The 18,196-nt window shown below is 35.6% G+C and overlaps 2 protein-coding genes across 2 annotated transcripts; both read right to left on the bottom strand.

The window, feature by feature from the left end:
* Positions 1–431: 431 nt before the first annotated feature.
* On the bottom strand, positions 432–6,089 carry LOC130935316 (uncharacterized). The gene is made up of 6 exons (XM_057865009.1): positions 5,681–6,089; positions 4,984–5,267; positions 4,648–4,737; positions 4,490–4,561; positions 4,148–4,267; positions 432–1,689 (listed from the first exon to the last, which is right to left on the bottom strand). Exons 1-6 carry the CDS (start codon positions 5,982–5,984, stop codon positions 586–588), a joined length of 1,974 nt encoding a protein of 657 aa, XP_057720992.1. The 5' UTR covers positions 5,985–6,089; the 3' UTR covers positions 432–585.
* A 2,044-nt stretch (positions 6,090–8,133) lies between these two features.
* On the bottom strand, positions 8,134–11,041 carry LOC130935738 (NADH dehydrogenase [ubiquinone] iron-sulfur protein 7, mitochondrial). The gene is made up of 2 exons (XM_057865621.1): positions 10,540–11,041; positions 8,134–8,714 (listed from the first exon to the last, which is right to left on the bottom strand). Exons 1-2 carry the CDS (start codon positions 10,944–10,946, stop codon positions 8,480–8,482), a joined length of 642 nt encoding a protein of 213 aa, XP_057721604.1. The 5' UTR covers positions 10,947–11,041; the 3' UTR covers positions 8,134–8,479.
* Between the last annotated feature and the right edge of the window lie 7,155 nt (positions 11,042–18,196).

Here is an 18,196-nt window from a genome sequence, read left to right as displayed (position 1 = left end):
TCTTCCAATAATATGAATTTAACTTGTGCAAGTAAATCGTTGTTGTATTCTGTTTTTTTTTTTTTTAACAAAGGATTTTGAATCTCGTACAAAATAAACTAAACTAAACCAACAAAAGAAAAAATCAAGGGAAACTTTTGTTTTTGGGGGGAAAAAAGTGAGATCCCGGATTCAAATTCAATGAACATTGTTGGAAGTTGGCCCAAAATTCAAACACGTTTCGATGAATCTCGCTACAAAAGTTGACAAGTCGAAATGTCTAGTCTCTCTCCAGTACCGAAATCCATCCTTTGAGCTCTAGTTGTCTCCTGTTTTAGCATATTAAAGCATGTGATTTGTCTAGATTAACATGTTGACCTAAATCAATTGCACTGACAGCAACAGTAGGATACATTAAGAAAATGTGTTGCTTATCAGTTGTCACGAATAAAGATCCATGCAAACTCGTCAAGTTTCGGAACTTCAATATCAAAAACAAATTAAGGCCACAATGTTGGAATATTATCTCAATGCGGTACCTTTGCAGAAGTCGCCTACAACACACACTGTAGATAGTAATTCATAAATCTAAATTGAACTACAAAATCAACTCTGCGGTGAAGATTTTGGAACACTACCCTGCTGAGCAGTTTGTGCTGCTGCTCCATCACCAGAATATGCTGGAGGCTGAGTGTAACCAGCACCGTAAGAACTGTTGTATGATGGTGGAGCTTGACCATACCCAGGTTGACCACCCGGAGCACCATATGATGGGGCACCATACCCTGGTTGGGCACCACCATAACCAGACGGTGGAGCCCTTTGAGAACCCGGTTCTTGTTGGCCATATCCAGAAGGCGGAGGCTGGGCAGGGGGATACCCTGATTGCATATGGCCAGACTGACCATAGCCTGCAGCCGTATTGGGTGACTGTGACTGTCCATAAACAGGTGGAGTGCTGCCTGGCTTTTGTGATTGTGGGGGACCATAACCACCTCCATAACCTGCTTGGGGCGGATTGCCATAGGCAGCTTGGGAGGTTGGGGGAGCCCCATAACCAGGCTGAGCAGTACCTTGTGGAGGATAGTTGGCAGCATTTGGACTTGGCTGTTGGCCAGAACCATAACCTTGCTGAGTCGTTGAAGGGGGTTGCCCAGGTGGAACTTGAGTTGAATCACCATGTGATCCATAATTAGGAGCATGACCCTCTTGTGCTGTGTTGCTTCCACTGCCATAGCTAGGGGCCGAGCCATAACCTTGCTGTTGATCATATGATGGTGGCTGCCCATACCCTGATTGTGGTGGTGCCTGATACCCACCATACCCATCGTGACCGTAGCCATGTCCAGGTTGGCTATAACCAGAGGAAGGTGGTTGACTATAGTTGTAAGCACTGCCATCAGCAGGAGGTGCACCTCCAGGGTTTTGCTGCTGCTGACCATAGTAATCATACCCAGCACCATGAGTAGACTGCTGGGGTGGTGGTGCAGCAGATTGGTCCCAATTGGTGGAGTATCCACCAGCTGAAGTGGGAGGATAGCCTGCATAAGGTGGATACTGCTGCGATTGACCAGAGTAGCCTCCAGGCTGCACGTAGCCATAACCAGGTTGTTGCATTGGAGCACCAGGAGGAGCCCAGCTAGATGGTGGCCGGGCTTGGTAACCTTGCTGAGAATAACCACCAGACATTGATGGATTTCTAAGACGATTCTGCAGAAAGATAAATTGTGAACACAGATAAAACATGCAAACGCAACCAAGATATGGCATTACATACAGAAACAGTTGCACAAACAAATAAACAAGTAAAACATACATCACTAGAGATCTACATAGAAAAACACAGGATAAGGTTACAAGTTACATTGCAGATTCCATACTTGATCAGAGAGTGGTATAAGGGCCAACATACCGTACTGGTTCGTGGTAACTGAGTTACTCCAGCAGAAGCACACCCTCTTCCTATTCGAAATGAATGGGTACAAAAAGAAAAGCACAAACCGTAGAAACAGGCAAGCATACAGTCTTTATACCATCAAAAAGCAATCCATTGAGTAATATCTCAAAATATGGATTAATATATTTGAGAATTGACAATATTAAATTATTTATCATTCACAATAACTAAACTAGCTAGGCTTTTTGAATAACATCTTAACTGCATCGGAGAAGCAGGATCAACCATGAAATAGGAAATATATGTATATTGCCAATATAACTCTTTGCTCCTTAATATAAAAATGTTCTCTCAACCTTCCTTCCATCCAATCTAAGTTAATATCACATGAACAGGCCATCAAATAAAAACACAAGTGAAACAACCAACTACTATTCAAAGTGAGAAGAAACCTGAGAAGGGAAAAAGATGAGAACAGAAGTAAACTTATTAAGCTCAGACTCAAACTTATGAAGACAAGGTTGGATGAATTAAGAATAAGATTATTTTGTCAGAAAGGATGAAACACTCTTTCAAGTATATAATAGTTCCGTCGAGCAATGAACTCAAGCTCAAATCACATTAAACAGACATAAATATGATAATCTAATATCCAGATATAATGAGTTATGACACTATAGCAACTGGAAGAAAATTGGACAGAATAATGACAAGGAATAGAATAAAGTAAGCTACAAGCTTCACAACAGACAAGCTTCGGGTGATCATGACAAATTAAAGACCAGCATAAGACATAATAAGAAACATTGTCTTCAACCACAAGTATATAGCAGTTTTCTTTTTGCAATGAACTACAGCGCAAAATTAAAGAAGTCTAAGATGAAGCCAATACACAATATGATCATTTATATATGACACTGCTAAGACATTAAGAGTAGTTTATAGCCCTTCAAATATATTGAAACTGAGATTTAGAACCATACCATGGATTGCTGAGGGAATACCAACAAAGAGAATCCATCTTGGTGTCACTTATGGTCCAAACCAAACAAACTAACCCTCCAATAGACCCAACAACAAGTTCACTTACGGACAATCCATGGCTGAACAGGCTATTCATTAAATCAATTTGACCCAAAACCAAGAAAGAAAGTATAATATGGAAATCTTGAAGTCACCAATAATATAAACCACAACAGAATACTAAGTACAGAACTTAACCTTAGTCAAGAAAAGCCCTAGAAAGGACATGGTATTGTATACAGCAAAACTGATCTAACTGATTCCAACGTAATAATATCCACCATCCACTTTAATCAATTTTGTTGAACAATAGATGTTGCAGAAATTCTCATATATACTTGTACATGCCAAAATAATTGAGCAGTGCATATAGCTATTTTATCCATGACAAAATTTAACTTCATAAGCAAGCATTTTATTAGAAGGGACATAATGAAAATTTATACCGTAGCTTCTGAGCCAAATCCATTTTAAACTGGGAAAGCTCACAGAGCTACAGTATATTATCAATATAACTACTGGACATGATCAATTCAGTGTATCATCCATCTCTGTGAATGCATCTGTAATACATCTAAGATGGAACTGCAAACCAAGAAAGATGTGAAGCTATATAGTCTTCTCCTTCTGTTAAGTACTATAAAGAAATACCCAAAAAATATACCAGTTGCTAGAGACAAAAATGTCTCAGCAACTAAAAAGTCACCACCTTATTCCAGCTTAACCCATTTCAGGGTATCCATTCCAGTTTTTACACATAAAAACATAATATGAAAAATGGCAAGATCCATGAAAAGAATCCTAACCCTAAAAGATTCATAGGCCAAACAATGCCAGAAATCAAAACAATTGCATATTACCAAAGTGGAAATCGTATGTTTTATTCCTGCAATGGTCACTGGTGTTCTTTTCTTTTTTGTTTCAATTAAAAAAATGCTAGACTTAAAACAACACAATTACAACAATCATCAGTTCTTTCAGGTTTTAGGACATAACACATTAATATGGCCTCATCTGGCAATTAAATGGCATACTTCTCATATATCCATACCAAAGAAAATACACAAACATAAATGTATCAAGCTAAAGCAAAATCATCCATCCCACATTATGATTAACAGATATCAACAGTTAATATGGAGAACACTTGAAAATCTATATTTTCAAACCGGATCGGACTTGCACACGGCAAGCAAAACTTGCTAGCCAAGGCAAAGTCCAACAAAAAGAGATGTTCACGGAACATACCTCGCCACTGATGACTTGATTAACCAATTGTTTTGCAGACTCAATTTGTTCAGGGTTCCCTTCAATTTTTACTGTTCTTTCCGTGGATGTGTCACCTGGGGGAAGATGAAGAGGAATCACCTGAAAAAATACAAGAAATCATGATCATCGATAATAAATAGGAATTCCAAAAATCCAAATATTTACATTAAGTCAATTTATTAGTCAAGTCTAATATTATCAGTAGGTAATAACAAAGATATGGGTAAAGTCATATTTAACGCTTGACTTTTTTTTCCAATTAAAGAAGATACGATTCAGGATTTAACATGAAGACGACTAAAAATAGTTAAGAGGGCAAACCTGTATTCTTGCTCCAGTGGAAGCTTGCATATTCTTTATTGTTTCCCCACCTTTACCAATAACAAGACCAACCTGGGGGAAAACAGGCCAACCACCACTTAAAACGGATTTAAAATAAAATACAACAGGAAAAAAATACTGACAAGTTATTTGCATACCTTATTATTTGGGATCTTCATGGAAAATTCATCAGACCCAGCTTGCCCAGATACTCGTCGAGCTACAATGCCAGAACCTCCAGCTTCAGCCTGTTAGAAACGCAATAACTATTTGAAACTTCATATTATAGTTCAATATACTTTCAAACCAAAATAATTTCCATGAGTCCTAACATAGAGGACAGAAGTACAGAAACATTCTTCATGTGAACAAAACAAAAATTGAGACATACTGATACTAATATGATTTTAAAAAAAGCTAGCAGCTATCTCGGGTTAGTAGCATTACAAGCGGGCCCAAAACTAGATCAATACAACTACAAGAACGATCAGTACCTCTGCAAGAACTTCATTGATAAGCCTCTCAGCAGCAGAAATTGCTTCAGGAGTACCCATAAGCTCAACTGTCCTGGTGTTTGAATTGGGGTCAGCATCCATATCACGGGTAACCTGAATTTTCGCCCCAGATTGGAGCTGAAGGTACTTGATGGTCTCTCCACCCTTGCCAATAATAACACCAACCCTTCCATTGGGGATATCAATTTTCTTGCTTGCACCCTGATGCCCATAAGAAACCGAAGATGGAGAAATCGAAGGTGCCGAGTACTGAGACTTCACATCTGAAACACCCCCACGCACATCAAAATATTAAAACACGCAACAAATAAACATGAATAAGCTGAAGGCAAGAAGCAGTGATTCTATTTTTTTTTTTTTATTAACGATAAAAGCAGTGAATCCAGTTTCTAGTTTAGGTTATTTTGAATTTTAAAACAGCAAACAATCAAAAAACTCTTGAATCGAACATCTGACAGAGAAGATAAACTATTCAGTGCAAAATTAATAATAGAAAAAACAAAACTAAGCTAAGAAGTCATGTATGTTCAGATTAGCTTATTCTACACTCAAACCAACTAATTATCTAATGAAATCGAAACGTGCATCATGAAAACCCTCCCTCCGCAGGAATCAGAACCAAATCTTTTTATGCTCAGCAGAAAAATCGAAAGCGATAAGTGAAACCCTAACTCACCAGCAACGGAATCGAAACCGGAGTGAGGAGCGCCGTTATCGACCTTTGGACGCTTGGCGTCGAGAGCTCCGGCAGCAGCGGGTGGAGGGGCGCCGCTGAGGAGGCGGGCGGCGACCTCCTGTGCCCGGAGCTTGGCGAGCTCGATGCCAGAGGGGTCTGGCGGAGGGACGTTGTTGTAGGAAGGCGGAGGCGGGCCATCGGAGAATCCGGTGACGCGGCCCGAGGACGGCGGTGGTTGGTCGTCGTACTTGCGTTTCAACGAAGGAGGAGTGGTTGTGGTTTCGTACTGCGATTCTTCCGCCATTAGAGAAAAGAGGAAGAAGAAGAAGAAAGAGAAACCCTAGAGACTCGAAATATCGAAGCAGCTCTTGTGGTGCTACTCGAGATTTAGCTGCAGCTGATGCGTGACGTGACTGGGTTCCCTTATATATGTTGGAAAAATAATTAGATAATATAATTAATTATTCCATTATTTTTCTTTTCTTTTTTTTTTCCGAATTTTCAATGATATAGATTTTGCGCTGTTGGTAAATGGTAATTATTCAAGAGTAAGAATATTGAAGGTGTGTTTGTTTCTTTTTTTTTTAACAAAAAATAAATTAGATTTTTAATTGAAAAACTAGTTTCCAAATAATATATATATATATATATATATATATATATAATTTTATAAAAGTGAATCAAAATTTAAAAATAAATCAGTGTTACACCTTTTTCTTTCAAGGAAATAATTAGTGTTATGATAGTTAACATAAACGGGAGAGAAAAATGTTAAAATAGTTATATTTTTTTCTTAGATAAATGATTTGGGTTAAATTAGTCAAAAGGATAATAATAAGATGTATGTATTTTCAAAACCTAAATATTTTTCGCAATGCAATAATGAAAATTTTGTTTTTTATAATTTAATTTTTTCCTTGTTTTCTTTTTTAACTTTGTTATTTTAAAATTTTTTAAAATATTATTGACATTGGTGATTTTTTTTTTGTTTTTCACAAAATTCTCCATCCCAATAGGATAAGGACTAATCCGTCCCAAATCAAAACTCCATTTAAAAATTTATCACTATATTACAAGAATTTACCATGTATAATAATGTCATCATCTTTAATAGTATTTTTTATCAAACTAATTGTGAAATAATACCAAACCACTTTAATGCTTATTTCAACAATTTGAGACAAAAAAATGATATTTTATCCAACTAAAAACATTTGTAACCATTAAAGATGAATGTAATAAAAAAAATGAGATGGTTTTAAAATTATTTCTAAACACTGTTTACTAAAATAATATTTTTTATTTTCTTCAAAACTACATTTATTTTGTTTTCATTTTGTGAGTAACAAATATATATCCAACAAGCAACAACATTTAGAGAAATTGTTGGCAAACTATGCAAATCCATGGAATGCCCGTTGGAGGTTAACATGCTGGTCGTTAGCAAGCCCCGGGTTAATTAATTAAAGGCTCAAATGCTAAATTAAATAGCACAAACTAATGAAACTATGGAATGTGTTGGGGGAGGAATAGTTAGCAATAAGCTAATATCCTTTATTTGAAAGACACCAATGGGGTCAAATCAAATTGCATCATAACACTTGATAATAGGCAAGTGAATTCAAACAAAAATTTAAGTTATTTTAGTCTAATAGTAAACATTTGATCGCAGAGTAGGAAAGACAACACTACCAAAATCTACGAGTATTTATTCCACTCCTCGAGTAATTATCTACACTCGCTTTGGTGTAGACAGGTTTTTTGTGGGATGCGGTCTTGGACGGAACAAGAGTCTAAATAATATACATAATATATAATTTTAATTATAATATAATTATATATAATAATTAATAATATTATATCATTTATAAATTTTTATTTTAATTTATATTATTTATGTGATGACGATTATAAAAATTTTAAAATTTAATTTCATCAATTGGATTTTAGTAATTATAGAAGCAGATAAAAACATGATGGGTTAGAATTCAATTTACGATTTCTATATGGATTATTTTAAGACATAACCGGGTCGGATAGAGCAAAAGCTCTCATCTACCTACCCATCCCCCCTTTTCGGTTGTGAAAATTGATTAATGGAACCTTGGTAGTCGGAATGATTCTTTTTGTGAAAAAAATGTTTTTTCAGAACACCAAATGGTTGTACATCTATGTTAACATTTACTTAACTCCCCTTTTTAACAGCTTAACTCTTAAAAGCTCAATTTTGGGTGTGTAAAAGCACTACTCTTTTGCAGTTTTGCATATATATGATCTTCAAAAATGCCACTTCCTTAAAGTGAGCATATTGAGCCACAGAAAAGCACCACTGTTTCTAGCTGCATTAGCATTTCTATCTTTTTAAGCCCAAGCATCATTTCAAAAGATACATTCCAAGCCTAGTACTCTTTCGAATAAATAAGTGGGAAATTAATCAACACAAGAATAGCAACTTAATGAGTCAACATGAGGTGTCTTTATTTATTCCCAGGCTCATCAACATACATTTGCAGCTTCAGGAAAAAAGGGCAGAAAGGTTGCATATTTCATAAGTCTATTCCAAGTCCAAAAGAAAACAAATTTGCAAGCTGATAGAAAAAACTACAAAGCTGCACAGAATGTGACAATGGGGCACAACAAAGGAATGTGCAGATATGTCATATGGTAAATATATCCAACACAATCTTCACCTTACATGGAAGCACTCATCTTAGCAAAAAAAAAAAAGGGGGCAAAACTACCACAAACTTTTTTCTTATTATAACATAGCTTGTATACCAAGAAATGACTTAATTGTCTTCACTTTGTCCACCACAGGAGGAAGTCCTTGCGCCTGTTGATCTTCTTCTGCAGCTGGAGGAGTCCATAGAGTAGAGCTTCGGCAGTTGGAGGGCAACCTGGGACATATATGTCGACAGGAACAATCCTGTCGCATCCGCGAACAACAGAGTAGGAATAGTGATAGTAACCACCTCCGTTGGCACAGCTTCCCATAGAGATCACCCACCTAGGCTCAGGCATTTGGTCATAAACCCTGAAGAAAATTTCAACATCATGAACAACAATGTATCGAGCATTGAAAACAATGAACAAATCATTGACTCATGGAGCAGGGGTTAGAGAAATAGTGGAAAAACCCAACCCATAGAGTAAATCATATGTTGATAACATGCCTTACAAGTTACAACCTAGAGTAAATCATATGCTGATAGCAAGCTAGAGTTTGGCTCATTACAAATTTACAATCAAAAGAATATGATGATAACACGTACTATTGCAACCTCAACAACCATTTCCCATATTTTTCTGTAACAAAGCAAATTATACTTTCGAATTGACGTCTGAAAATGTCCCCACCCATCACCTTATTGTGAAGCAATTACTCATAGGCATTCAATATAGTAACTATTCTGACATGCAGCATCAGCCAATTAAAATGGCTTGTACTTTCCATATTAACAAGCAGGCATATAGAGAAGAAATATCCAGTAAGGGCAGAGTACGACAAGAGGAAACCACACAGCAACAACCAAAAAAACAAGGCTCAACTAAAAACATGCATAACGAATATCAGTGCCTTGATTTGAAACAGAAGATTGCCAACCTCCCCCCTTTCATATGTAAATGTTAGTTTCAGAGGAAACCTTCACTAAATAGCAATATAGTGAAACAACATAAATTTACCATCATCAATACTAAGCATGTTATACTTATATGAGAAATCAGAGTTTCTTCAACTGCACAACATCCTCTAATTGCACGTGAAAGAAGTGAAACATTTTTCACATATATTCAGCTCATACAAGGAACGAGATATGAAAGTAACCTCCCACGTAATTCAAAATTATACGGTTGAAAAACAAGTCATTGGTATTAGTATGTAATAGATATTTCAAAAAATCAAGAGAAGCAAATAAACTTTCCTCAACCTGATTTGGAGGACAGGAAAATAATTCCAAAATGCAGAGTTATGTTAAGTAACCACACATGCCCAGCACAAACCTAAGATAAATCAAGACACGCCTCACAAAATTTGAAGAACATAAAATAATATGACCCAAATTTTAAAATCCCGAAAAGAGAAGGAAGAAAAGGAGTAGCAGCTTAGCACAAACTTCTCTCAAACCAAACCAATTGTTTTCTACAGGAGATACATACTTAGCATCAACAAGCTCTAAGTTTCAAGTTCAATAATGCTAGAAAATCCTAGACAAATCAACTCAAAGAAAATCCAAACACCACAACTGAACCCTTGATTGAAAAATTACATAAAAAAACAAAGTCGAATCCCGAAGCAAAAACAAAGAACACGAGTAGGGGCTGAAATGTTTGTTGAGGGGCTTAACCCCATAAAAACAACTTAATACAAACCAAAGGAATTTTTCTTCTAGAAGAAAATACCTAACCAGGCAACAACCCAGCTCAAATATTCAAATTCAATAATATCTGAAAACTAGTAAAAGGAGAAAAAAAAAACAATTTCAACTTCCCAGGACAAAAAACCCAATATATACCTAAAAATTCAACAAAAATCTAAACAACTGAAACCTAATTACCAAAAAATAAATCCTTAATATAAGATTTAGAGAACTAGGAATAATTATTTTATAAAAAAATACTAATATCGGAAAACTATTCTTCTACAAAGAGATACCTAACTACGCATCAACGAGCTCGAAAAAATTCAATTCCAATAATATCGGAAAAGAAAAAAAAATCAAATACATTCAAACAAACCACATGTTCCCAGCAGAGAAAAAAAGAACCCTAGACATGGAGAGAGAAAAATCGAAACACCAGAAATGAACCCTAATGACAAAAAAAAGGGGGAAAACACAGAGAAATGGAATTATTATTACTTGCGAAGAGCGGGTGCCATCTTATTGGTGAGAGTTCCAGCAACAATCATACAATCAGATTGGCGAGGACTTGGCCTGAAGATAATCCCAAACCTATCAAGATCGTATCTGGAGGCACCGGTGTGCATCATCTCAACGGCGCAGCACGCCAGTCCGAACGTCATCGGCCAGATCGATCCCCTCCGGGCCCAGTTCATGAGGTCATCCACCTTCGAGATCACGAACTCCGCCGTCTTCGAGATTCCTGGCGGGCTTGAGGTCGATGGCGGTGACGGGCGCGGGTAGGAGGCTGGGGTGGTGGTGTTGGTGGCGGCGTAGAGAGATGGGAGGGTGGTGTGCAGAGAGAGTGCGCGGTGTGGTGACAGGAGTTGAGGGAGGCGCGTGGCGGTTCGGTTCATGAGAGCCATTGTTGTGTTGTTTGTGGCGGTTTGGTTTAGGGAACGTTTTGGACACAAGCCCTTCTCTTTTAAAGCCTTCTCTTTCAGCTTTGTGTTCGTGTTCGTCTCGTGTTTATATTTTTTGCGTTGTTAACGAAAACTCTCCACGTCGGTTGTTCAATAAAATGAAAATGACAACTATTTAATTTAAGAATAAAAAACGATAAATTAAAGTACTGCTGTAAATGTAATTAACTAATTATGTATTTTATGAAATAAAAACTTATATTTACACCTAAATCCTAAATTATTTTCATGTGCTCCTTGTTCTTACACGACTACAAATATACATGGCATTAAATAAGCACATCTATACTTGCATTAAGCATGGAACCAGATGGATACGTTGATTGTAATATATTTATAAACAAATTTTATTTGTACCGTTATTATATATTTGTTTAGGTATTATTAAATTAATAAAAATATTTTTGTAAAATTCTTAAAATATTTTTACTTATCTTTCTTCTGAACCAAAACTCTAACCTAATTTTAACACAACACACTCTCTCACATACACTTACCAAAATTCTAGTCGCCCTTATCTCTTATCCAACACCAGAACAAAAGAACAACAACAAACAAAACAACAACAAAGCTTTGTCCCATTAAGTGGGGTCGGCTACATAAATCAAACGACGTTATTGTGCTCTATCATGTATCATGTCTACAGAGAGACCGTTTACATGTAGATCTCGTTTGACCACCTCATGGATGGTCTTCTTAGGTCTTCCTCTGCCTTTCACCATTTGTCTATCTTCCATCTCATCCACCCTCCTAACTGGATGTTCTATCGGTCTTCTTCTCACATGTCCAAACCACCTGAGACGCGATTCAACCATCTTTTCCACAATGGGTGCTACTCCAACTATCTCCCTTATATCTTCATTCCTTATTTTATCCAATCGCGTATGACTACTCATCCATCTCAACATCTTCATCTCTGCCACACTCAGCTTATGTTCGTGCTCCCCTTTAGCCGCCCAACATTCCGTACCATACAGCATAACCGGTCTTATAGCGGTGCGATAGAATTTACCTTTAAGTTTTAGAGGCATTTTTTTGTCGCATATAAAATCAGATGCACTCTACCATTTTGACCAACCTGCTTGGATCCTATGATTTACATCCTGTTCAATCTCTCCATTATCATGTATGATGCACCCAAGATACTTAAAACTTTTAACTTTTCGTAAGATGTTTTCTCCAATCTTCACCTCTATATTGGAGTTTTCCCTTCTCAAACTGAACTTACATTTCATATATTCCATCTTGCTACGACTTATGCGCAGACCATACACTTCTAAAGCTTCTCTCCATAACTCCAACTTCTTATTTAGGTCTTCCCTTGACTCTCCCATAAGGACGATATCATCGGCAAAACGCATGCACCATGGCACAGGCTCTTGGATGTGCTCTGTGAGTACTTCAAAGACTAATGTGGAAAGGTATGAACTTAAGGATGATCCCTGGTGCAATCCTATACCAATAGGAAATTCCTCTATCACACCACATTAAGTCTTCACACTAGTTGTGGCCCCATCATACATGTCTTTAATTACCCGAATATATGCGATCCTTACTCTCCTTTTTTTTAAAACCTTCCATAAGACAACAACAGAAAGGAAAAAATAAAAAAGAGAAAACGGAGAGGGAAGAGAAGAGGAAGGAAGGGAGGTGGCGCTGGTGGGCGTCACTGCCACCAACGCTATCGTCGTGTCGTCGCGAGGAAGGCCAGAATCGAGGGAAAGAGAGCCGCGCGAGGAGAATAAGGCACCACCGTCCCGTGGAGCCCGCGTTGCCGTCGTCATTGTCGCTGTCCATGGAGGTTCACGAACAGAGAGAAAACGCGCCGTTCTACCCAAAGCCACCGTGGGAAGGGTCGTCGTCGGCAAGCCCAGCCACCATCGCCGTCGTTCGTGCCGCCAGATCTGTCGCCGTCACTGGGAGAGAAACAGAGCGCACGTGGAGAGAGAAGGGATCTCAGGGAGGTTCCGCTGCGGTTGAAACTCCGCTGCTGCTGCCATGGCCGTTGCGCCTCTGCCGCCAAGAAACGCCTAGCCGCCGCTGTCAAAGCCAGCCTCGTCGTTGTTGTCGTAGTTGCAGATTTGGTGCTTTGAAGAGAGAGGAGTTCCCGGAGAGAGAGAAACGCCAAGGAGGAGGGACCATCTGTTGTTGCGCTGTTCCTGTTGCCGTTCGGATGTACCTAAACCAAGCCATTGTCCTTGCCGCAGGAGTTGTTGGTGCTGCAGGAGCTGAACGGTTCTTGTCATTATCCCAGTCCAACCTTTTTCCTTGATTCTGCTCTAGCTTTCATGTCCTATTATGCCACCATTTAGTCTGTGTTGTCCTTGTTTTAATTCGACTTTAGTTTTGCCTGTTTTAGATTCTCAAAACTATCGCCAGCTCCATCTTGTCGCTACTCCGGTCCAAATTCTGTGCTCATTCGTTTTATTTTACTTCAATTCTCCTCACCTTGACTTTGGCACTCCGGGTTTGGTATCTTCGGTCCTTTGAGACCATATTGTGAGTAGGCTTTACATTTATAATTGTTTGGCTTTACCTCTATAATTATTTTGATATACAGTACTTTGAACTTAGTTATACTTACAAAGATTATTATCAAAAGATTTTAAATTGGTTTTTCTAATTAATTTATTAGAACTAAATATTTCTCCTTGTTAAGCTCATTTTAATATGCACATGAGACTATATATTTTTATGAGACTGTATGTATGTTTGAAGAAGTTTTATATTATTTTAAAGCATTTGATTTTACTCGAACATGTATTTTTGAAGCATTGAAATTTTGTTGGTACTCACTTATCTTGGAATTGTGAAATATGTTTGAAATGCCTTAAAATTGAGAAAATATGATTGAATATGATTTGGATGAGAAAGTATTATCTGATTTGATTTGATTCGATACCTTATATATTTAAAGATCAAAGATTGGTTGTATTTAAAATTATATGTTTTGAATTGGTTTAGGAGACTCGTATTAGAAAACCGTAGTTAACGGTGGTTATGACGTTAACCTAGATGCATCTGGCTCAAACCTCAGCCAACAGGAGCATTGCTAGCCTAACGTGTAGGCCACACGTTGGATCGGTTATCTGTACGGACACAAGAGAGAAAATGGCTACCCATAGAGATGGAGTAGCCCAAGTGTAGACTTTTGATTTGATTTCTGTATGAGAACTCCCTTATTGGTTCACTTATTATTATTATTATCAACTATCATTTTTTAATTAAAAATTACTTTGATGATCATGTTTGTATAGTCTCAAGTTGATTATAGATATATTGTCTAGTCACTGAGTTCTAAAATTCACCCCATTTTTCTAAAATATTTTCCAGAAACAAATATTTGACTATGTGAGACTTTCTATTCAAGAATAACGGTTTGCAATGAGTACCTATTCTTTGTCGAATTCTTAGAAGTATATGCTTCATATGTCACAGGCAGGATCCAACCATTCTTAGTTATTTTAAAATTTTTGTAAAAATATATAACAATTTATTTTAGAACTAGTAAAATATTTGTAACTTGCTTATTCAACTTATATTTGAGTATGTTAGACTTGCTATAAGATTATGAGCGCCAGTCATGACTCGTTTTGGGTCGTGACAATTTTTTATTAGTTTTTAAATATATTTAATAAAATTTTAATAATAAAAATAAAAATACTAAAAAAATAAAAAATTTAAAAAACTATAATTTACATAATTTTAAAAAGACCTTTCTTTAAAAAATATATATTTTTACATAATAATCATAATTTTAAAAAGGCCTTTCTTTAAAAAAATATATATTTTTACATAATAAATAAATAAAAAATATTTTTATTTTATTGTAACCTAAACATAATTAATATATAAAAATATATTTTAACATGAGATATTTAAATATTAAATTATTTTTATTTTTCTAAAAAATCTTTTTAAAAAATAATTCAAAAATTTTTTTTAAAACTCACCCAAACAAATCACACATGTATATATATATATTGTTTAATTCATTTTTAATACATTTTTATATTTTATCATATACTTTTTATTTATATTAATAATTAATTTTAATAGTTAATTTTAATATACAGCTAATATGATTGATATTAATAATAACTAACAACTAATTATTGTATTATTTTGTTTCCAAATTTGCATAAATCGTGTAGAAGGAAGATTTTTTCTACACATGTAGAAGATACGTGTAAGGAGATAAGGCTGTTATGGTGACATAATCGTCTAATCATAGATTGCAGAATATGATATGTGACTTCATTGAAAGAGGACAAATCCTGAGTTTGTTGCAGAAGTGAAACGGGTGAGTAGTGGTGATTAGTAGGGTCATTTTGCTGTGTAAGTAAAAATAATTAAATTAGAATTATTATGATAATATAATAAGCCTGTAATTAGTGGTTGGGTTTTTTACTTTGTGTTCCAAGTTTCATATATGTTTGTACCTATTCCTGTCCAGTAATTTGAGCCGAGGTATAACTCCTTTTATTGAGGTATAACTCCTTCTTCTGTGTATATGGAGTTTTCTGTCCTAAGAGCACAGACGCCGAGCTATACTTCAACCATCGAGGAACACCGGAGGAGGTTGGGACCTGCAAAGAGACTCCAATACTCAAATCAGAAAGAGTTTTTAGCTTTCTTTGAAAGAGAAAATAAAAGGGAGAGTTCTCTATGTACTTATCCTACTATGTTTACTTGGTTCTTTATATAAGATTTGTATATGACTTGATTGTGGTATGTTCTCCTCATTCCGAGATATGAGGCATGGATACGGTCCGAGAATCTCGTAGAGAATCATTTGGTGGCTTCTTTAAAAAGATCTTTTTAGGGTTATCAGCAAGTAACCGTTCTCTTTTTAAATTTGCTGTACATGGCCGAGTTATAGCACACGCGACCAACTTATATAGATGGATCACAAATTGCTTTGTTTTGAATTTGCAAGTGGTCGAGTTATAGTTTACGTGGCTGACTTATAACGACAGATCAGACCTAATCTTTGAATTATAACTTGTATCCATCAACTTACAATGACTTAATCAGTACCAATATGAGTTAGTCCCGAAATAAAGGAGGTTGAAAATTTGTGTCATAGATCGAACATACAGGGATATAGGAAGTGCAATATAAGATTGGCCTGATAACTGGTGATTTAATACAAAAGATGGAACAAACAGTTTACGTACGTCCTCAATAACAAATTCAAGCGATGATTTTTAGCCAAAAAAACAACTAGTACTACAGTACTTTCTTCAACAAATTTGACTTTTACCAACAAATTCAAAGAGCAACAACTAAAATCTTTTCACATGAATTTTTCAACAACATAACAACAGCTTCAAGGTTCTCTACTCAGTCATTATTCTCAGCAATAAAAAATAAATTCAATCCGTCATATTTTCAGTAATAACATCAACTTTCAGCAACAAAAATGAAGCTGTGTAGATGAATTACAGTGATAAAATCCAATAACAAATATCAGAAAAATTTGTTGGAACTAACCACATCGAGGACCGACTGCTGTTGGCGAGGCTCCACGCAAGCAGACGACATTGACATCCTGCTTCGGGACGTGCGGCTTCTAGGGAATACGACCAAACGAAAGGCATGCGACTGAGTGCTTAAGGTGACAGACAAAGAGTAACGACGACGACAACAACCCCAGGACTTACTGTTTTTGTCGTCGACGACGATGTGCGCAGGGAATGATCAAGCTGACTGCAACACCGTGACGTGACAAACAACGGCGACCACCTTCTGCCATACGCCCGATCAAGACACCTTAAGTTCGACTACGACAATGGCACAGATGAAGAATTAGGGCTTATTCAGGGAGTGACGACACAAAGACAATGACGGATGGCCTGATTGGTGCGAGACAAAATGGAAGCAAACGTTCGCCAAATCCCGACGACGAGTGAACTTCAGTTCCAAAACAATTCCAGTCGTGGAAGAGGTCAGAGACCTAGATAGAGACAGTGGCACGTCGAGGCTTTACGACAAAAGTCGGTGATCACTTAATAGATTAGGACATTTTAGGAATGCTGTGGGAGAGAGGGTGTTGGAGAATGACACCGTTTGACAATTTCTAATCCACTACAATATGTGTTTTCTTTTTTTTTAGTAAACCAATAGTTGTGTTCTTTTTGTTTAATTTTTTCTTAAGATTTTTTAATAATTTCTACGTCCAGACCCAAAACAAGAAAAAAATTATACACTTAATTATCTTTTCTTCAATCTTAATGATGATTATACACACTTTAAGCCTACTTTTTAGTGGGGCATTGTTACAAAATTTGTTTCTTTCCAATAGATCAATGCACTACACGTCTTTTTTGTTATAAACCTATACGTGTCATCTATACATGTAGATATTGTTTTTTATCTAAATTAAATACACCATATACAAATATTATTAGGTGAAAATTCATCTATAATCGATTTTAATTGAAATTATTTTTTGATAGCTGACACGTATTATTATATGAGTTAAAAAAAATAATTTATTTTATACAAATAATTTAAAAAAAAATCAATTTAAATTGAACCAAACTCTTATTTTTATTCCCTTCTTCTTTGTTTCGTACTTAAAATTCGTTCTCTTCCAATCCCTTTTTTAGAATTAATATCAAACTTTCAATTAGCTATGTTTCTCTTATTTATATTTCTTAATCAAATTTATTATTTCAAATGTAATTTCTTAATTTATGTTTTTATTCACTCCTCTATGAATGATAAAAATTATTTAATAAATTCATGTCATCACACTATTTTGATGTTCAGGATGAAATTAATTAGATATTAGACAATAATTTTAAGAATTCTATTATTCACATCTTTATCTAGAGTCAATACAGAGATTGATTAAAAAATATATTTATTTAAAATAATATGAACACGTTTATTTAAATTTTAAAAATTTTAAAATAATAAGAATATGTTTATTTAAAATATTAAAATTTTAAATTTTATTTAAAATAATACAAATATGTTTATTTAAAATAAAAAATTAAAATAATAAGAGTACATTTATTTAATGAATTTTAAGTTAAAAATAATACAAGTGTATTTATTTTTTAATTAAGAATTAATGATTTCAAATTGTTATTTTTTTAATTGAATAAATATAATTAATCATATGAGTACAATAATACAAATATATATAAATTTATAAAATTAAATTTAATCATTAATTTAAA

This window comes from Arachis stenosperma, chromosome 6 (assembly GCF_014773155.1).
Source record: "Arachis stenosperma cultivar V10309 chromosome 6, arast.V10309.gnm1.PFL2, whole genome shotgun sequence".
Taxonomy (NCBI): Eukaryota; Viridiplantae; Streptophyta; class Magnoliopsida; order Fabales; family Fabaceae; genus Arachis; species Arachis stenosperma.
Note: the sequence above shows the minus strand (reverse complement) of the source record. Positions and strands in the feature narration are given on the sequence as shown.